Raw genomic sequence first — 20,384 nt, 5'->3', positions numbered from 1 at the left:
ATTGGTTCCGCGGTTTTATCATAGCTTTCGTCAACGCAACATTTTTGATATCGCGAAAAAAGATCGCCGGGAGAAATGAGAATCGAAGCGTGCGTAAGCAGAAGCAGACGTATGGCGTGTAATGACGCAGAGAGCCGGACGAGGCAAGGTGAGGCAAGGTGAGGCAAGGGACGCGTAGTGGGGGGTGACGGCGAGTGAGGGAGGCGACGGCGTGGCGCGAGTGAGGGGAGGGGGGGGTTGACGCGACGGCACGGCGTAGAGGCAGCGAGTGGGGGGGAGAGACGAGAGCGAGACTAGTGACTAGGCGAGGCGCGGTGAGGCAAGACGAGACAAAGCGAGACGAGGTCGAAACACACGCGTGCTCCGTTCGAAGTCAGGTGCGGCGGCGAGGAATCTTTCCCATGACGTGGATTCTGAGGCTCCTGAATCGCGATCTCTCACCAGTGCACTGGGTGTCCCCAACCGAGGCGGTCGCGTGATTTGATCCGCGTCTGGATATTTTTGGGAAAAAAACGACGTGCCCTGGGCACGCCGAATGCACGTCGAAATCGTCGTCGTCGCTGCAAAAAGACGACGCAGAACGCTCTTTCCAACGAGGATCGTGCCAGGCTACGCGAAAGCTCCGGATTCTCTGACAATTTGCGCGAGCTGCTCGTTGGTAAGCTCGATGAATAAACACACGATGCGACTTTACGAAGAGCGCGTGTGTTTTCGCATGTCAATTTTCTTTTTTTTCATTTTCTTTTCTTTCATTTTTTTTCCTTTTCGGCATCTCTTTCAGTGTATATAGATTCACAAGGTGACTAAGAAAATTCTGCCATTATTAATATATAATTGCAGTGCCTATGTTATTATATAAGTCTTGTTTTGAATTACAAACTTTTTATTTCGTCGCACTGTTTCGACTGCAGAAACGCCCCTGTGTTTTAAATATCGATATTACACGCGCTAAAATTTGAAAAGAACATTCGCACGCTTCTAGACGCTTCTTGTCGTTTATCTGTCGCTTGCACCGAAATGTGCATTCAACTATATTTTATCATTTATTCTAAAACGAACAGATATGATTTACCGGAAGCTCTGCATTCCGAACAAATGAGAATTGCGGCAGTTTATCAAATTAAGCAACTTGTTTATTCGTTATATTGACGTAACTTTAGATAATAAACTCAACGATCGGTATAATTGAGCGTGACGCTTATTTTATTAGTTCCTTCGTTTATTTGCCGATTTATCACGCGATACGTTTAAGCACAATTAACGCAATCTACTGAACATTTATGATCGTGTCGACCCAATCGTCAACTATCTAAAGAAGTATGATAAAAAATATAAAGCAGCTTAAAATTTTTATAACGTTCTAATATTATTGTGAAATGTTTTTTGAATAACTTCTCGCTTTTTTTTACATATATTTCTTCTTAATTTCGAGATGAACCGCGTATACACTCGACTTGAAAAATTTAATAAAATGTGTTTATTACGAGCAATATATGACCCGATAAAACAATATTTTTTTTTAAATAAAAAAAGAATTTACGTGTTGCTGGTTCGACGTGTATGACCACTTTACATTATCATTTTTTCCTGTTATCTATATAATCATTTCCTGTAATACATGTTTCTGTCGAGCGTTCACATTCTATGCGATGTATTTAAAAGACACGTATAAACGTCCTAGAATTTTTTCATACATACAAAATTCACATAATTAATTCATATGAATATATTATATTTTTGCTATCCTCTCACTTTCTCTTTCTTTTTTCTGCAAGCATTATGAAAGTTTAGCTGACAGCTGCGTCTCGATTAAAGAGCAATTACGATGATAGATGTTTTAAATAAAAATTTTTTATTGTTTCGAGGTTGATATTCCGCAAAATTCGCGCATCGATCTGTGAAATAATCCTGTTTAAACATACGTGACTCGATGTAATCGCGAATAACGGTTCCGCACCATATCGATCCAAAAGTGTTTGATACGGTATTTAAACGAAACGAAATACATTTGTGTGTATATAAAATTTATAAATTCGAGATAAGTAATCTCTGGTGAGATTGCATCAGAAAATACGGGAAGAATCAAATTTACTTTTTTGGCATCGAAAAAAAAGAATAAATATCATTTTATATCAATTTTTTTCGAACACGCATTGATGTTGCATCGCGAATCAGCTACAGAAATCATTCATTTATTTATGAATTTTTTAATTAAATATATGCATTTATTAATTTTTTTAATTATAAATATCTGCAATGATGTCATAATATAATTAAGTTGTCTTCTACGAGGGATATAAAGTATAAAGCAGCAAGGCGAATATAATCCCTATCGCACGCTGATTTTTTTTAAATTTCTACATACACGTGAATTTCGTGATATACACGAGAAGTAAACTTTATTGGAAATTTAATATCCCTTTATTTTGGTAGAGAGACGGACATTCACGCGGAAATCGACCAGTCGGTTTCCATGGTGATCAAACCCCTCCGCCGCGCGACTCTTATATGATACTTAACCACCTACTTTCGAACCTTTTCGTTTCTTGTATTTATTTAAATATGTAATAATTTGTGATATTGTGTGGCAATCGGAGAAATATCGAATGAATATTTAATTTATGAACCATCGATTATATACATCCCCATGTAATTTATCCGCATATTCGCGTGTACTAGACACGTTAACGACATGTCTTGCATTCGGTTTTTTTTTTTTTTTTTTTTTTTTTTTTTTCCGATGAACCACCTCGCGATAAGTATAATCGTAAAATCCATAAACGGTAGCGAGACATATAATCCTTTCCACATTTGTGCGTGTTATAAATTTATTCCGATCGTAAATTTTTCTTCTTTACGTAATTTTAAAAACTTTGAACGAGGAAGCCAAAAAAAAAAGAAAATAATTCACGTGATCTCTATCTCTCTTATCAACGCAAATATTGACAATTGTACATACGTGCATAAAAAAGAGAAAAAAACGTTAAATTTTTCTGCAACGAAAGCTTCGCAAAAGCTTTTAAATACGTTTTTTGGTGGCTGATGTCATCGCGCGGGATACAGGCCAGAGATTCAATCTTACCAATCTTACACGTCAATTAAAATATGACATTCCTTAAGCTTCTCGTTAAAATGACAGTTTTATATGCGCACGTGGCAAGTGTATATAAAATATGGCACTCGTTGATTCTAAAAGTTGTTTTCTCGTCTTACCAAGATAATTTTTTTTTTCATCGAAAATTTGTCGAAACAAATTGCGAAAAAGCTCTTGATACTATGAAATTTGTTCTCTGAGTTTAAAGCTCATTTAATTTTGACGTTTCGTAAGATGGGATCTTATAAATACGCATTATTAAGAATTGCCAAAAGAATTTGCAGCATTGCGTCGAAAGTCGGCAGTTAGCAATGCCAAAGTATTATTAGACTATCGACCGACGAAAGACTTCTAATAATAAATGCGCCTACTTTTGAAAGTTTTGAAACGTGTTCTGATATATTTTGTACGAGAAACATAATTTTTTTCTCTCTAAAATATTTAATAAAACATAACGATTGAATGAGAGTGACGTAACAATACAATAAATACGCAAGGAATAATAATTCTTCAATTGTGTATAGACACATTTCTTTTGTCTCTTATTTTACTAACGCGTTGTAATAAATATATTTCTTGAAATAAAATTAAATGTTAAAAATTTAAGAAAAAAATAAAATTGTGGTTACATATATATATAGATACATACATGTTACATCAATAATTTGAGATAGGTACAATAATTTATCAGAATTGGACTTGGATATTACAGTTATATTCTTTTCATATCTCTTTTTTTTCTTTCTTTCTCTCTTTCTCAAATATCAACGGTATACAAGATAATAAAATAGATAAAAAAACATAGATAACTAATTAATACTATGATAACTAATAGTATTAATAATTAACTTGGAAAAATTTCATAATGGGATTCGTGTTTCTAAATATAGATCTTAAATTTGTTAAATATTTTAAATAAAATTATTTATTACCGAATTATTTTTTTGAAATTGATATCGTTTATTACAATATTTGTGCAAACATGTACTTGTACAGATACGTAAATTTTAACTACGGTATTCTTAGCACATACAAGTTAGCGACACTTAAGCGAAAGAAGCGTTGATATAATTGCTTACAATTAGACGATGAATGTAGAGATACATCTGATGAAAATAAATAAACACACACACATAAAATCTACTTTTCTTGTATATATTTGTTGATGTGTGTATATATATATATATATATATATATATATATAATTACATAAAAGTATAAATATATACGTACTTAATTTACAAATCAAGCATGATTTTTTAAGAAGAGAGATTATTAAGGGGAATGATTTGCATGCACTATATGCACGTAACGCTAATTAATAATTATTACACGAATAGACACGCGCTTTCTCTAGATTAGATCTTTTTTCATTTCAGGTATTATGCACTGACACGAGCACATTTTTTTTCTTGTGTTACCAATAATTTATTTTGCAGCCCTTCAGCTTGATGGAGAGACTTTTCTCGTCGATCGATTAAGCGCCAGTTGCACGCTTTGCTTTATTTCTTGATTGATTAACTAATTGATTGACTTAATTCCTTACTTTTTCATTTCTCAATGATTATATATTATAATTGCTCACACCGACGAGTGTCGCGAGTACATTCCTACGCCTATACACGCATGCATGCCTGCGCAAGCACGTTATTTACACTATCTCGATGGTGAGTAATTACTGATTTTCTCTTTATTAATCACTTCCTTTATATCTTTTAAAATTTAGCGCTTGAGGTAATATATGTATATATAATATAATATAAATGTGTGCATGAATTTTTTTTACATGCTCGTAACGCATATACTTATCACTACTTTGTATCTATCTGATATATGAGTATCGAGTGCCAAAATGGGTATGATTTTGTCGTCGCTTGTTATTCGAATGATATCGAGAGATATAGAGATACGAATAAACGGATGTACATCTCCGTATATCTGTCGCAAGAATTTCGTATAACATTTGAACAGTATTGAGCAGTTGTATCGGAACCTTGACGTGTAACGAATGTCATGATCGTTTGTTGTTAGCAAGCGTTTGTAATTTAATCGTTTCTCTTATCGCGTATGTACATAAATACGTTATTTAAGAAAATACTTTAGTTTAATATGTAAATAAATTATTATGTGTTCTCCTCGCTAATCTCTTCATTCAGTGGCGTATTTATGGGGGATACTGTCGGGCTTTAATCTCCCCTTCTCTTCTTCTTCAAGTCGAGATCTAACTAACAAGTTGTCAGCATTTTCGCACTTATAGAGCACTGTTTTATTAAGCAAATTAAACTATAGTCTATAGTCTATTGTTTAATATTAAGTATGAATTTTTTTAAATGTATATAAACCCTAGATTAAAATCCCAAATACGCTACTGGTTCTATTTTTCATGCATGGATTTTTCCAAGCTTCTCTTCTCGTGTACGCGATCTCATTGATATAATTGAAAAATCCTTTCGTAGAACGAGCGACTCGAGCGACTCGAAGGTGCGTGTATGCTGAATTCGGCGCGGTTGACGTTCCGCGAATTGTCGAGGATCGTTCCAAGGATCCTTATGGTAACCGGAGGACAAGGCTGTCATCCGTGCGAGTTCCAAGGGCTGAAGGGCTGGCGGCGGCGTTGGATCCACTCGGCCACTACTTATATTTAGAGCGACAATGGCCAGCAGGAACGAGACTGACCTGCTAGAGATTCAAATAGAATGCGACGACGATTGCAACAGGAACAATAACAATCACGACAACAGTTATGACGATCGTTCCGCGAACGTCGCTGGCAAGGAGGAAGATTTGTGTGCAAAGAGGAACCATCAGAGTAATCATCATCAGCCAGGTAAAGCCCCATTGGTCGGCTGGCAAAATGGAAGTCCCACGATTTGTCCTACAAGTTCCGTCGTCTATAACAATGTCGACCTGGTGGACAGCGCGAGAAATAGACGCGAAGTCAGTTTAGATTCGGAGAAATCAAACGATACGATCAAGTCGACGGAGCAGAACACTACACCGAAGAAGATTGAAGAAATACTCGATCGCGAGAAGCATATCGAGTCTTCGAATGCTGATACAACGACTAATCAAGTCAGGGACTCGTTCGATTCCGAGAGTATTAGCTTGGAACGCGTGGATTCCTTAGGTTCTATCGAGAAAGTGACAAAGAGGCGTAAGAAACCAAAAGTACCCGATGGCGGTTGGGGCTGGGTGGTCGTTCTGGCCTCCCTGATCATCTCCATGATAGCCGACGGTGTCTCATTTAGCTTCGGTTTGCTTTACATCGAATTCCTTCACGAATTCGGCGCGTCCAAGTCCAAGACCGCTTGGATCGGCTCGCTCTTCATGGCCGTGCCGCTTCTATCCGGACCGATCATGTCCGCTCTCGTGGACCGATACGGATGCAGGAACATGACCATCATCGGCGGCCTGATATCGGGATTCGGCTTCATACTGAGTGTCTTCAGTAACACCATCGAGGTAATGTACTTGACCTTTGGCGTGATTGCGGGTCTCGGTCTGGGTTTGTGCTACGTCACCGCGGTTGTGAGCATCGCCTTTTGGTTCGACAAGAAGCGAACCTTAGCTGTAGGTCTTGGCGCGTGCGGCACTGGCATCGGTACCTTCGTCTATGCCCCGATGACGACGTATTTCATCGCCGAGTATGGCTGGCGAGGCGCTTGCTTGCTCCTGGCCGGCACGTTCTTCAACATGATCGTCGCGGGGACCGTGATGAGGGATCCGGAATGGTGGATACTGGAACAACAGAAGCAGGATCAAGCCGCGCCGAGGAAATCGAACGTACGATTGGACGGTACGGTAAAGTCGAGCGGAAGTCCATCTGACGAGTTTCCGGGTGTCGAGGAGCTCCGACGATTGCTCAGAAACGACCAGGCGCCCGAATATTTCTTACAGAATCTAAGCACGAGTATCGAAACGGCCGATGGCGCGAAGAGGCATACGACGAGCGTGGTTAATCTACCGACTTTTGTAAAGCGAAGCGAAAAGGTGAGCCATAAAGCGACTCGCGTAAAGCGACGATTTCTCCGGTATTGTCGATTTTTGTAAAGGAATGAATTGGAATGTATGAGATTTCAGGTGCCTTTGGAAGTATTGGAATCATTACTAGGCAATTCTAGGCTCTATACCGTTATCCTGGAGAACTATCCTAGTCTCCTAATGTGTAGAAGTTTGTCCGATAAACAACTGCAGGATTCGACGGGGGAGATTTATAATAAAAGCGGAGTCACTATGTCAATGAGGTTAATCATTTGCTACGTGTAGTTAGTTATAATATAGGTTTTAGCGATAATTTTCTTCGTCGAATCCCTCTTTTCCAACGAAATGTTCGTATACGATATATACTTATCGCGCGATACTTTAGTTTAGTTAGTCGAATACAATGGAATCGAGTACAACACCTGGCCGTGGCATTTAATATTTATATTACGTTCTACAAAGGCTGAAACGTGCAACGGAATCGAAAACGATCGTCGATCAAAGGAACAAAGATACTTGCCCGGCATCCACTCACGCACCCACGAAACTTGTTTGCGCCAGAAAAATGTCCAAGAAGGAAATAGAGGAGACTAATCCATTGCTGGTGAAAGAAGTCACGCATACGGTAACAAAAATGCTCACTTTCGATTATGGATTCCGCGTCGATTCGCCCGTGGCAACATCAAGCGAATACTTTCCAGGTAGTTCCGACGGAAAGAAGGAGATCCGTGTCTAAACGTTACGTTGACGTTGAGTCGCAGGCCAACGTCATCAGGACCGACTCGATACCTTGGCTCAGACGACAGTTCAGTACCAATACCCATTACTTCAAGGATATCAGAGTGCATAGAAATTCTGTCATGTATCGCGGCGCTGCCCTAAATCTGCACAAGTACAGACTGAGAGCGAGCAGTTGTCCCGACATCTATAGAAACAGTATGATTACATTGGCTAAAGAAAACGAACAGGTATTTCATTAAGCGTTCGCGATATATTAGAAGAGGTAGGTTTGCTTGTGTAGTACACAAATGTACAGTTCCCTGTCTTACGCAGAAGTGGTACGACGAGCTGGTGGATCTGTTAAAGAACATGTTGGACTTTTCAATGTTTCTCGAATTGCATTTCCTGCTGATGTCATTGTCGACGATATTGCTATTCACATGGTTCATCGTACCGTACTTCTACCTCGCGGAGCATCTGACTAGGAACGGTTACGACGAGTCCGATGCCGCTAATCTCCTCAGCATTATCGGCATAACCAATACCATCGGAATGGTAATCTTAAATCATTAGAGTAGCGCGCCCTTATTTTTCGCCCAGCAGTTGATGTGAGATCATTCTCTCATACTCGGTGTTGCTCGCTTTTAGATCGTTCTAGGCTGGGCTGGCGATCAACCCTGGATGAATGTTTGTAAGACGTACACCTGGTGTCTGATAGCGTGCGGAGTGGCCACGATATTGATGTCCGTCTTCACCTCTCATTACGCGTTTCTGATGATAAGCTCAGCAGCTTTTGGCCTGTTCTTCGCGAGTAATTTCAGCTTCACTCCTGTTATATTGGTCGAGCTGATTCCTCTGGAAAGATTCACTACCGCTTACGGTCTCAGCTTGTTATGTCAAGGAATCGGGAATCTTCTCGGACCCCCGTTGGCTGGATGGTTGTTCGACGTGACAGAGTCCTGGGAGCTTTCTTTCCTTATGGCCGGCGGTTGGATTATCGTCTCCGGAATCTTTGTAGGTATTATACCGTACACGAAGAATCGAAAGATTTTCGGTAGCGGACCGATCGAGATGGAAATGGCACGAGATGGAACGAATGACAATGACTCTTTAGCATAGAACGAATTATATTCATTGTTTTATATTATATACATGTTGCGCACAGTAGATGAAGAAAAAAAAGACGGGCAAATATTTATTAGCTCGCAAAAAAATGTTGATTTGAACGAACGAATCTCACTATTCACTTACATTCAACATGCAGATGCGACAAGACGTTTATCGAATATTTTTGAATTTTCTAATAATTTTGAATTTATAGCGAAAAGATACTTTCTCGCGCATACAACATATTTCTTATAATATTTTTTTCTTGTACTTAAATTATTCGTGTCACGCGCGCGCGAATAATTATTATACATATAATTAAACATATATACAAATCGATTGAGAAAACACATCATGTACTTCATACGCCTACAAAGAGCTTTTTCTACTTAAAGTACTACGCTTTACATATACAAGTTGCAGTATGGCAGACTTAATTTTAATTGAATAGATCGAATAGAAGATTGTTTGTAATGTACTTACGTCTTATTACAAGACAACGGTATTAAGAAGTTAAAAAGATATATTTTATAATGCGTTTTTTTATAAAACTCGCATATAGATGAATTTATTTTTATTAGATTTGTAAACGCTTAAAACGCTTAAATACATTTACATGCTTTAATAATGCAATGAAGCGACGTGTTAACAATTTATAATGAAATTTGTTTCCCAGATAATTCAGTTTAACAATATGTTTCTATCATTGATTTATATATATATATATATATATATATATATATATATATATATATGTATGTATATATTATGTACGTACATATACATATATATATATGTATATATATATATATATATATATATATATATATATCGTTACGATATATATATATTATCGCATAAAATATTTACAAAAGTTATTTGTAAATATATATACTTTTGTTATTTCAAAGATCCAAAGATTAGATAAGTAGTCAAATAATGATCATATAATAATGTTTATTATATATATTTAGAACGAGTGTGCAAAGATTTACGAAAAAAATGCGCAGTTTCGTAAAAAGAAACTCTGCCAAAAATTGTTGAAATATCTAATTTAATTTATTTTAATTGTTCGATTTACATCGTGATATACACATCGTTGCGTGATATACATATAGTGATATGATATTAAATATCTGCTACGATAATGCAAAGAAGATGTAAGCATGTTTCATCTTTCATCTAAACGAACATCTAATTTAAAATTTCAATAATATTCAGGTACTTGTCCGAAGAAGAACGAGAAGAGAGATGAATAGTGTGAATAGAATATATTTATAAAAATTGTTATTTATATAAAGCGGTCTCTAACGCCATCAGAATCTTATTGTTTGTCGAACATATATAATGACTATATAATGTGACTACTACATGTACTCTTTCTGATAAATATGAACAGATTAAATATTTATTATCGACGGTGTTAAAAATTACATATTACCGGTATTATTATCGGAGTCCGCGACCCGGATATTATATTTCTCTGAAAAAAAAAGAGTAAGAGGTGAGAGAAAAATCTCAAATCTCCCTTGTCCTTCCATCGATGAAATTATCTCAGTATCCTGGAGACGTCATCGGATTGAGTACGTTAGGGCTCGGACTCCGACTGGACGCCCTCGGAACCCCTAGAATGCTGGCGAGATTTCGTACACTCTGAGGAAACGTCCTCGCCACGACGAAATGCTGCGGGCCGATTAACGCGTCTCCCATTATGCCGAGGCGTACTCCGTTTCCACGCTTGTGTAAGGTCATTGACATGTCTAAAAAGAAATGTATACAAACTTGATGTAATGAAAGTAAAAAGTACTACTAGATATCGCGCGACTAATGATATATATGTATATATACTGCAGTTTCCTTGCGGCGGTCGCCAGTAAATCGCCCCGTCTACGCCTTCCACAGGTAGATCGCCGTCGACGTGCGTCAAACACAGAGAGTACCTTTTCGACAGTTGATTCAGGAGTAATTTCAACACGATGGCAGGTACGCAGGACGAGATCAATCCGCAGGACGTTTCCGCAGCCGTGATCGCGTAAATCGCGCTCTGCTTAGACCTGGCTTCCTGAACGTTTCGTTGAATGACCTTTAGGAAGCGCGACACGAGAGCGTTGGAGAGGTTCGAGCGAGTTGTTTGATGCGTGTCTTATATCCGATTCTCACCTGTAGTATCTCGACGAGGTCGTCGTGAAACAACGGCGTCCTGGTGGGTAAGGCAAGACAGAGGATACCTCGGGCCTCGTGATTTCGCAGGAACACCGCCCGTTGACTCACAAACTTCACGGTCGCGAGTACATCGTCCGGGACATTGACATCCGAATGCCTGAAGTATTCCTTCAGGGCGTCTACGGTGGCCGCTAAGAGAACTTCCGTCTCCGTCGCGCCGGTTACGTTGGCGATTTTCCTCACGAGGTCGACGTCGACCTCTTCCGACCAAGCCACCACCTTCCTCCCGCACGGAGAGATGGTCTGCAGCTGATTCGACTGCGGATGCTTCAGAAACAGCTCCTCGACGATGATCTTGGGCGCCGTTACGGCTATCCAGCTGATGGACATCACCTCCCGAATTGCTTGAAATGTCAGCGGGAGGTAGCAGAACAGCATATACGTCAAGGTATCTGGATAGTAATGTTTGTGTCGCGATTTTAGAGCCTGCAATTCTCGGACAAGTAGAAGCGGCGTTCTTAAGCACGACGTGACCATGATGTACCAGGACAGAGCGACGAAGGAGTAAAGAATGTCGATCGGATTGAAAGACTTCGTGATGGATTCGAGTATCAGTCGAGGATTAAAGTTCCTCTTGCTCGATTCGCGTTGGACGATCGATACAAGTTCCAGGAATTTCAGTCCTTCTGACTTTCGGCATTGTCTACAGAGAGTTCCAGATAAAAATTAGTTTTTAAAGTTAAGATATACAGTTTTTATTGTTATCTTTTTTTAAAACACATTTCAAATAAGAGATCCTCAAGGATCCTCATAATCCCCAAATATCAGATAATATTATTTAATATATTATTAATTTATTTAAACGTTTTGCTAGACGAAAATGAATCGAACGACGAGAAAGAAATGGATCAGAAATCTGCGAAACCTCGGACTCAATCATACCTGGCCAGCTCTTTCAGGGTACAGACTAGCACTATCATCGTGATTTTGACGCATTGAGACACTCCTATCCGCTTCTTCAGGATCTCCGGGCGTTCGACGGGATCGTTGTTGTAAAGGAAATCATTCCAATAGTTGCTGAAGCTCTCGATGAGCATCTGTCGAAGACGCGGTAGAGCGGTGGGCTCGGCGTACAGGTTCGTGAAGGGCGAATCGCTCTCCTGGCACGTCCAATTATCCGTCGAATACTTCAACGGTAAGAAATCCGCTAAAGTCAGATGCTCCTGTCGCAGAAGCAAATGATGCGCCCGCACGAGACATATCTGACGCTCTTCTCCTCGCACAAAGCAATTCACCACGTGCACCTGCCACGGCGGTAATCTCCCCGGAAGAAATTTCGACGTCACGTCGCTTATGTAATCCTACGACAGAACAGTTCTACGTCAGATCGAAGGATTCGAGACCAGCGATCTCGGTCTCTGGCAATGACAGAACGATGGACGCCGACCTGGATGTTGTTGTCGGTGATGGGACGACCGCGAAACGAGCACGGCGAGTTCACCAGGTGGCTGTCGACGGAGTAATCGAGCTCCTTCCAAACGTACATGCCCCATCGTGTGAAGAGAGCCGATCTGAGGTACTTTCTCGTAGACGCCAGATGAGCCAAGTGATTCCTCACGCCCTTCACGATTGAATGTCCTTGCACGAGAAGCGTGCAGATTCCCTACGATATCGTGATGTCGGATTCGAATAATTAATGGTAATTTTTGTTTGTTTGTAACTCTCTACTCACGTGATTGCGTCCCTGATCCAAGATACTCCGAATACTATTCTCCTCTACGACGACGTAATTCGGATACTTCCACTTTATGAAGCGTATCCAAGATCTCCTTGTCCACGTCACCACTTAAAAACACCGAACGCATATACGCACTATTACGCATTATTATAGTGCAATACATCTCGTAAAATAACGATTCACGCACGATATAGATGTTTATAATTATATACGATTTTTAATTAATCGCGAAAGATCAAAAGCGCGAGAGTCATCAACATAAAGCGAGAAAATATCATTAAACACGCATGATCTCTGTTATCTATACAGTGTACGTAATCTTTATTTTTTTCCAAGAGCTCGAAGGTACATAGTTATACTTTGATCGAAGATAGTTACCTAAATACGCGATAAGAAGAAGAGGTACCAGAAATATCGTCAGCGCGAAACTGAAGCCGAGATTCACCATCGAAGAGACACCGACGCCGACCATGACCTGGTTTTCTCCGTCAAAGAGCACCGAGATATTTATTTATATTTGTCAATTATTTAACAATAATGCAAGAGCCTTGGACCGGAAGCGTATCGCGCGCTCGCAATTTTCGACCTTACTGCCAGTGATGCAAGTCAACGGAATATAAACCGCGGCGGTATCCGCGTTCGCGTATCGGGATACAGACGATTATATATTCCGAGTCTGATCCTACGACCTCTCTCTCGCGAAAAAAAGAGAAAAACGAGAGACCAGAGCAGACACTGGCGGGAGATATTATTTTACTCCTCCACCGTCTTGTCAACAAACATCGTCGAGAGGTCTTGTTAGAAGTACATATATGTGACACGTTATCGTTGACAATAACCAGACAGCGGTGAAAAGAGCGGGGGAGGAAGATAATGCTTGTTCTTTGGTCCCGAAACCTTACGGGCGAAGATGACTTATTACGTTAAATACAAATTTTAATTAAATATTATGCTGACACGATTTATTTTAACAAATAATTTTTTAAATTATGTTTTTGAGAATCAAAATGTGGAGAATCTTCACTCTCTCTCTTTCTCTAAAACTCTAATCTTCCATTTTATGCAGTCTGTTAATTTTTTTATATTTTGAGTTGAATATTTTTTTAAATTGTATTCGAGAGAGAGAGATATTTATAAAATTATCATATTGATCAACTCAATTAGCACTTACGGAATTTATTAATTGAATTATATCAAATAAGCTACATATATTATATACCAGACTTCATCGAAACAATTATTAATTTAAATTTTAAATAATTATATATATATATATAAGTAATAATTTCTTTCCAGCTAAAAGAATTATATTGATAGTTTAGAATCTAGAAGGTTTTCGAATTAAAATCATATATTTAAAATATCGATACATTTAACATGTTATGTTCAATTTTTTAATTTGATAGTTGAATCGTAAACACAATACATCTTTATATACTAAAAAATACGTCCATTTCTCGAAATTCATCATTTATTCTAAAGCTTTTAGCCTCGACGGTCGGTAATGCAGAGCGCTGTTCTTAGCGATACAAGAGTTTCGCAGAGTCAACTGCAGATGTCGGTGACAAGCGATTTCGAGCTGCGCCTGACAAGCGGCAGACGGCGTTAGTTTCAACGAAAAATGGAGCTGCTCGAGTGAAGGTGGGCGACTTTGTGCGCGCGTGAGTCCGGAATAGTGCTATTTCTCGGAGATGTGGCAAGATCTGGGCAGTCTAGGAGGTGTAGGAGTGAACCCCGGTGCTCATCAGGTCGACCAGTTCGGAACGACAGGTGAGTGCGATTTCGTCGCCGGGATTCAATTCGGACGCCAAGTTCGCGTACGCCAAGTTACAACACACACACAGCCGAAAGAGAGAGAGAGTATAATCTCCTCTTCTCCTGTATAGCGCACGCGCTCGTGCTCTCCTTGTCTCTCGTACGCGTACATACGCGTAGTAAACAAAACGGGGAATGCGACGAACGCTTCCTCTCGCTTCGCCCTCGCTCGAAAATCTTCCGACGCTGCGTCGAAAATCGATGCCGACGCCGTTGCACATGTCGGAGATGCGCGACTCTATCTATTCCTCTCCTATCTGACATCGATTTCTTTGGTAAGATTCCTCGTATCTGTAACGATCAGTTTATTGGAAGTGTGTATATTCCTGGAGAGATAGAGAAATTTTCTATATAGATATTAATTTTTTTTCCGATAAAGGCATTTTAAAGTTCGATTATCTTCACTTTTCGGAGCAACATTTCATTAAATTACATGTGTTATTTCGAAAAAATAATTCTTACATCCGAGATTTAACGTTGACGGGAATTCAAGTTAGTAGTACGTAGTACTTGTACGTGGAATTGAGGATGTGTAAAGTAAGTCGCGGAGAGTCGTGTATGTATTGGAATGAAGCAATCGACGCGTTTAAAGTTGTGGCGGAGCTATTTGCCTAGATATCCGGAGCTTCCTCTGCCTGGCTCGAGATCTAATCAGGGATTGATAGAGCGTAAGCCTCAATGCGGAAATCGGAAACCGTTAGCGAGTGTCGTATGCGCGTGCGCGCGTCTCGACTTTTAATTATTCCGCCCCGTTCCGGTTTTGATACTCTTGAGCTCGACATAATCCAAATTATCTAACAATAAGGTAACATTCGTTCGGGATAAAAAGATCAATATAAAGTATAAAATCGTATTATGACATCGAGATGCGAAAGTGATAACTTTCACATTAAAATCATCTTCTAATTCGATAATTATTATTTATAATTTTATTATTCTATTATTTATAATTCTATTATTCACTTGTAATATTTATATATTATATATATTCCATTATTTGTAATATATTATAATTATAAATATTTATAATATTTATTATTCGATAATAAGAATTAAGTCTGATTGGTCCGAGTTTTATCTATGCATCGCGATACGATTAGTTGGCTACAGATTATAAACGTTCGATTAAACATTGCGTTTTTCTATGACCTATATGCAGCCTTAATTTGAAAGTCCTATTTTTAGATCTTTCCGTAAATTGCTACTAACGAGGCTCTCCCAACGGGGCCTCGCACAACAGGGACATCCACGGTGTATAATCGACCGTGTTCCTTTGACAATTATTCGAGAAGGCAAAATTTTAGAAAAAAGAATTGGGAAAAAAATGAGCGTGCATTTTTTTGCTTGAAATCGATACGTCCTTAATTTGATGATTATTTTGTCATTGCAGAATTGACTTCCGAACAACAAAAGATCCTGATAGACATCAGACGGAAGAAAACAGAGTTGCTGCTCGAGATACAAGTGAGTACACACATTCTATTTTGACTATTTTATTTTATAAACACGATCAGAGAGAAAGTAAGTTAGCTCGATCTAAGAAATATAAATAGAATAGCTATTATAGAGGAACCTTGAATTTAATGTGTCTGATGTTTCTCTGATTTTCTTTTGAATGTTTCTCTGATTGTTGTTGTAAAAATTATATAATTATTCAAAGTGTGTATGTGTCAAAATTTCTGACAATGAGAAATTTTCTATATTAATTAAATATTTAGTACTTTATCTACACTGATTTTCCATAATTAATATAAGCAACCAGTTAAAGCGGCATAAGTCATATTTATAAGTCTTTAAAGAAGATATAATTTAATAACATTTTATTATTTAATGTGTTTGCTAAAAAAAGAACGTAATACATATAATACATATATTAAAACTTTTTTTCGAAAAAGAATGCGAAGCGCAAAATGCAAGAAAATAATAAAACGGTACTTCTTTGTACAATTTAACGGGCGGATGCACTTAGCATCCTTTACTGTTTTTTTTGAAAGATAATATTATACCCGATATAGTAATCTTGAATATAATAGAAAATGATGGGTTTCGAGCGTCGAATTTCTAACAAAATATCCTGTCCGGCCAATGATATCATTCCTCAGGAATTTATGTACGCCCAACAAAATAATGCATATACAATTATAATAGCGCATACGGAACGAAATGTCGCGTTTATCGTTCGCGTTTATCATTCGTAGATTCGCAGCGATACAAAACGTGTCTGTTTTATCCGTGCACTATTGTTCCGGATAGATCTATATACTTACGATAGAATGTTATTTAAAAATATTTTCTCGTTGATATCATCAATTCTCTTTTTTTTATGACAGGTTTTTTTTTGATAAATCAAGTAAATATTCTACACGTGGAAGGAATGACGACAATGAATTTATTAATATTCGAATGTCCGAGGAGATGTGTTCTTTTTTTTTACAAATCTCATTCATTACGAGTCTTTCGAAATTATATACGATTATTTAGCAATCGAAGAAAATAATTAAATTACTTGATTAAATTTTGTAGACTGTTTTATTGGAATATTGGGTGTATTGAAAGATACAAAAAGTATCTTATTCCCTTAACTAATATCAATTAATATTAATTATTAATATTATTATATAACTATATTATCTAATAATATATATTATATAATATTATATATTTAATATATATAATATATAATTATTAATAGTATAATTATTTTTAGTATATTAGTAAATAAATATTCCTTTGTTTTTGTCACAGAAATTATTTTATGAAACTGTGGAAAAAATATTTCTTTCTAAAATATTATTTCTATTCCTCGCAACGCAGCGATTAATGCAGTAAATGCAACAGGATATGTGGTCCCTTAAGAGCATCTGTGTACATAGTACTTATATATACATATATAAATATATGTAGAGTCAACAAAAAATCCAGGATGTTCTTACGATAAGACCGTTTCCGTAATGACAATGATAGTATTGCTTACTCATCTGTTTGCGAGCTGATATCTATTCAACGAAATGTTACTCGTAGTTGGAGACATCACGAAAGAGTTTGTAAATTTCAAAAAAAAAAAAAAAAAAAGCAAAAATTACAAATATTATAGACGAATAATCTTCGTATATCTTCTTCGAATTTACGCGCTCGTTGCTCCTTCTATATAGTCGTGAAATTCGGGAGATCTAAACAGAATTGCGAGTCACACAGTCGAAGGCTCTAAATGTGTTTATCGCGACCGATAGTATCCTATATAATTTGCGATACGCAGAGATAAATATCGTAGAGACACGAAGAGAATCTTTGGAGTAAGTTTCGTTCGTAGTTTGCTCCGGCGATTGTCAATGATACGAAATTCTTACACGTTTCGAGGCAGATTCAGTGGGACATACTGGTCGTGTTCGTTGAGTTGTCTTGGTATACGAAGCAGACGTCGTCAACAGGTGACACACAATTAATAGCCTCTTATTAAACAGTCTCTTGTATGTGAATGACATTTCTTATCATTGAAAAGTTGACGCGTTAGTCCAGATTGTAGCCTCACTCGTGTCGAACAACACGCTCTCTGACAATTATTTTCGCAGGCAAACAACACGCGCGCAATTAATTTATCGTCGTTGATGCTACGGGATTAATTAGTCGCTGATTTGCGATCTAAGAGCTTTTAGAATCTTGTTTTTTCGGTTCTGGTTGAATCTTGCGTCAAGCGAAAGCTGCGAGTTAACACAGATTAATGTGGATGTGAGAATCATGTCAGTGGATCTTGACTTGACATTCTTCACATGTTTAACACACTGACGAATATCGGATCATAAAATTAGACGTTGTTCAAAATGTGACATCGAGAAAAACCTGATTGTCGGTTTTATGCGTTTACCAGCGATAAAATTAGATCTATCAGCGTCCGGTTTCAGTTGAATATTTGTTACCTAATATAACCATGTACGTGTCACGTTGCGATATATTCAACATTTATAGTAATTTGTTAATTAATCTAGCAGTTAGATATAGTCTCTTTATAAACAAATTTTAATTTGTCATTTTCAAGGTAATAATATGTCTTAAGTTTTTGTATTGAAAAAGACAGTTGTACTGTCGAAACGTTTGCGTGTTTTTTTGGTAACTTGGTTTGTTCCTTAATAAGGAATCTGTTTGGCATCTTGATTGTTCGGCTCGCGGGTTGGCCTATTATTGATTGTTTGATTTTTTTTTTGATCGTTGCCTCCTTTTCTTTCCCAAGCTTGATCGATCGCACAAATATTATATTCGCTAATAGTTCGACCTTTGATCTTATCCACCAGAAAATTAATAGTAATTTATGTATAATGTTGCCCCGAGAAATCTCGTTTCAGAAATTTCCATATATGTACATGTACATTATATAGATACACACACACTTTCACACTTGATATAGAAATGGACCTAATCGCAAACGCTTGCGTGCAAACAAATATGTTGATAAAGACATAAATTTCTCGAAAGCATTTACAGAAACTCTGAAGGTTATAATAAAGAACATTAAAAGGTTTAACGTCACACACAATGTACGAGGTGTTTACTTAAAACGCATTCGATTTTCCAAGTTGTGCGGCGTATCGTTAGGATAAGATAAGGTAACTTTAGATTTTAGATTATTAACGGTGTGTGACGCGTATAAATTGTACATAGCATAGATAGTTTCCAGGAAAAATAGACACAGCTGACTATTAGCTGACACATCTATTTCATAATAACAATCAATGAGGCAACGTCATTCGTTCGTCTCTTTATCCGCGTTAATCGGATGATCATCTCGCGACTTTAGATGCATTATATACTTGCGTTAAATTATATATAATATATATAATTATATAATGCGTTATATATTAAATAAATGAAATATATTAAAATGTGTAAGCGCATATAATGTAATTAATCGATATAAAAATAGTCGTCCTACATTTAGATTTTCGCGTTATTTACGTACGCGGCTGAAAAAGGGATCATCGATAATTTTTAAAAAGAGGATCATCGTTATAATTAGTACGCGTAAAAGCTTCTATTTGAATAATTTCTATTGTAATAATCAGCAGCTCGTTGGAATATGACTCACGTTCTTGTCATCCGCTTAATCGATTAATAAGTAATCGGTGAATTCGATAAAAGCCTTGAGACTCGATAAAATGGAACGAGATATTAAGAGCAATCTATCCGGATCGACCGATTAACTGTAGAAAATAGGCAATATATTGAAAGGCATGTGGCATAAATCGATTATCGATCATTCCATTCCGGATTATGCTCTTGCTTATGGTCACGATCGCGCGATTAATACGTATATATGCATGCGAAACAGGTGGGTCGATCTTCTTGCGGTTGACCTTGTAACATGTGTAGCAGGTGCATCGCCGAATCCCGAGTTATATTGAATGTCGTTCGAGAAAAGATAGCGTTGATTTTTCAAAAATCAAAACTACCATGTTCGTTCTATCTTCGATAACGTATTTTTTGTACGACCTTTAACCTTAATCTTTCGAGCAATTAAAAATAATGCCGTCTCCTCGAAACTCTTTCTTTCTGCGAGCGAAAAACTGGTCCAGGCAGAGATTAGTACTCTGCGTTGATACCACTGCTGATATCAGATTCTGAGTCATCGTCGTTTAAATTTGACGTGAGATATCGTTATTACACATTCGCGAATTTTATCGAGATTTTTCGCATAACTCTATCCGGTATCATATTTATGTGTATATGTATATAAGGCGGATGTTTCTTGAGTACTCTGCGTTGATACCACTGCTT

At 37.7% G+C, this 20,384-nt stretch overlaps 3 protein-coding genes across 6 annotated transcripts in view; 2 read left to right on the top strand and 1 right to left on the bottom strand.

Moving 5' to 3' along the window:
- The first annotated feature begins 298 nt into the window (after positions 1–298).
- LOC145932738 (monocarboxylate transporter 14) lies at positions 299–9,535 on the top strand. 2 transcript variants are annotated; one of them, XM_083031943.1, is made up of 8 exons: positions 299–658; positions 4,534–4,761; positions 5,551–7,084; positions 7,175–7,338; positions 7,538–7,700; positions 7,777–8,043; positions 8,129–8,350; positions 8,444–9,535. In XM_083031943.1, the coding sequence occupies exons 3-8, from the start codon at positions 5,747–5,749 to the stop codon at positions 8,912–8,914; spliced, it is 2,625 nt and encodes an 874-aa protein (XP_082888069.1). In that variant the 5' UTR covers positions 299–658; positions 4,534–4,761; positions 5,551–5,746; the 3' UTR covers positions 8,915–9,535. The 2 variants fall into 2 exon arrangements, with proteins under 2 accessions (XP_082888069.1, XP_082888068.1); XM_083031942.1 differs by lacking the exon at positions 4,534–4,761.
- A 623-nt stretch (positions 9,536–10,158) lies between these two features.
- Positions 10,159–13,491, bottom strand: LOC145932739 (uncharacterized). 2 transcript variants are annotated; one of them, XM_083031944.1, is made up of 7 exons: positions 13,182–13,491; positions 12,798–12,910; positions 12,513–12,728; positions 12,008–12,426; positions 11,063–11,768; positions 10,751–10,985; positions 10,159–10,662 (listed from the first exon to the last, which is right to left on the bottom strand). In XM_083031944.1, exons 1-7 carry the CDS (start codon positions 13,273–13,275, stop codon positions 10,457–10,459), a joined length of 1,989 nt encoding a protein of 662 aa, XP_082888070.1. In that variant the 5' UTR covers positions 13,276–13,491; the 3' UTR covers positions 10,159–10,456. The 2 variants fall into 2 exon arrangements, with proteins under 2 accessions (XP_082888070.1, XP_082888071.1); XM_083031945.1 differs by lacking the exon at positions 10,751–10,985 and having other exon boundaries at positions 10,525–10,662.
- Step (cytohesin steppke) overlaps positions 12,634–20,384 on the top strand; it is a 24,211-nt gene continuing 16,460 nt past the window's right edge. Inside the window, exons 1-3 of one of the 2 annotated variants that reach the window (XM_083031948.1) lie at positions 12,634–12,764; positions 14,286–14,573; positions 16,009–16,082. In XM_083031948.1, the coding sequence (XP_082888074.1) occupies positions 14,495–14,573; positions 16,009–16,082 (153 nt within the window). In that variant the 5' untranslated portion in view covers positions 12,634–12,764; positions 14,286–14,494. Of the gene's footprint in view, positions 12,765–14,285; positions 14,574–16,008; positions 16,083–17,740; positions 18,047–20,384 lie in introns of those variants that run through there. The other variant, XM_083031949.1, reaches the window with a different exon arrangement.

Source organism: Prenolepis imparis, unplaced genomic scaffold (genome assembly GCF_030444845.1).
Source record: "Prenolepis imparis isolate NDT839.2.m4 unplaced genomic scaffold, iyPreImpa1.0 SCAF_2, whole genome shotgun sequence".
NCBI classification, from domain to species: domain Eukaryota; kingdom Metazoa; phylum Arthropoda; class Insecta; order Hymenoptera; family Formicidae; genus Prenolepis; species Prenolepis imparis.
Note: the sequence above shows the minus strand (reverse complement) of the source record. Positions and strands in the feature narration are given on the sequence as shown.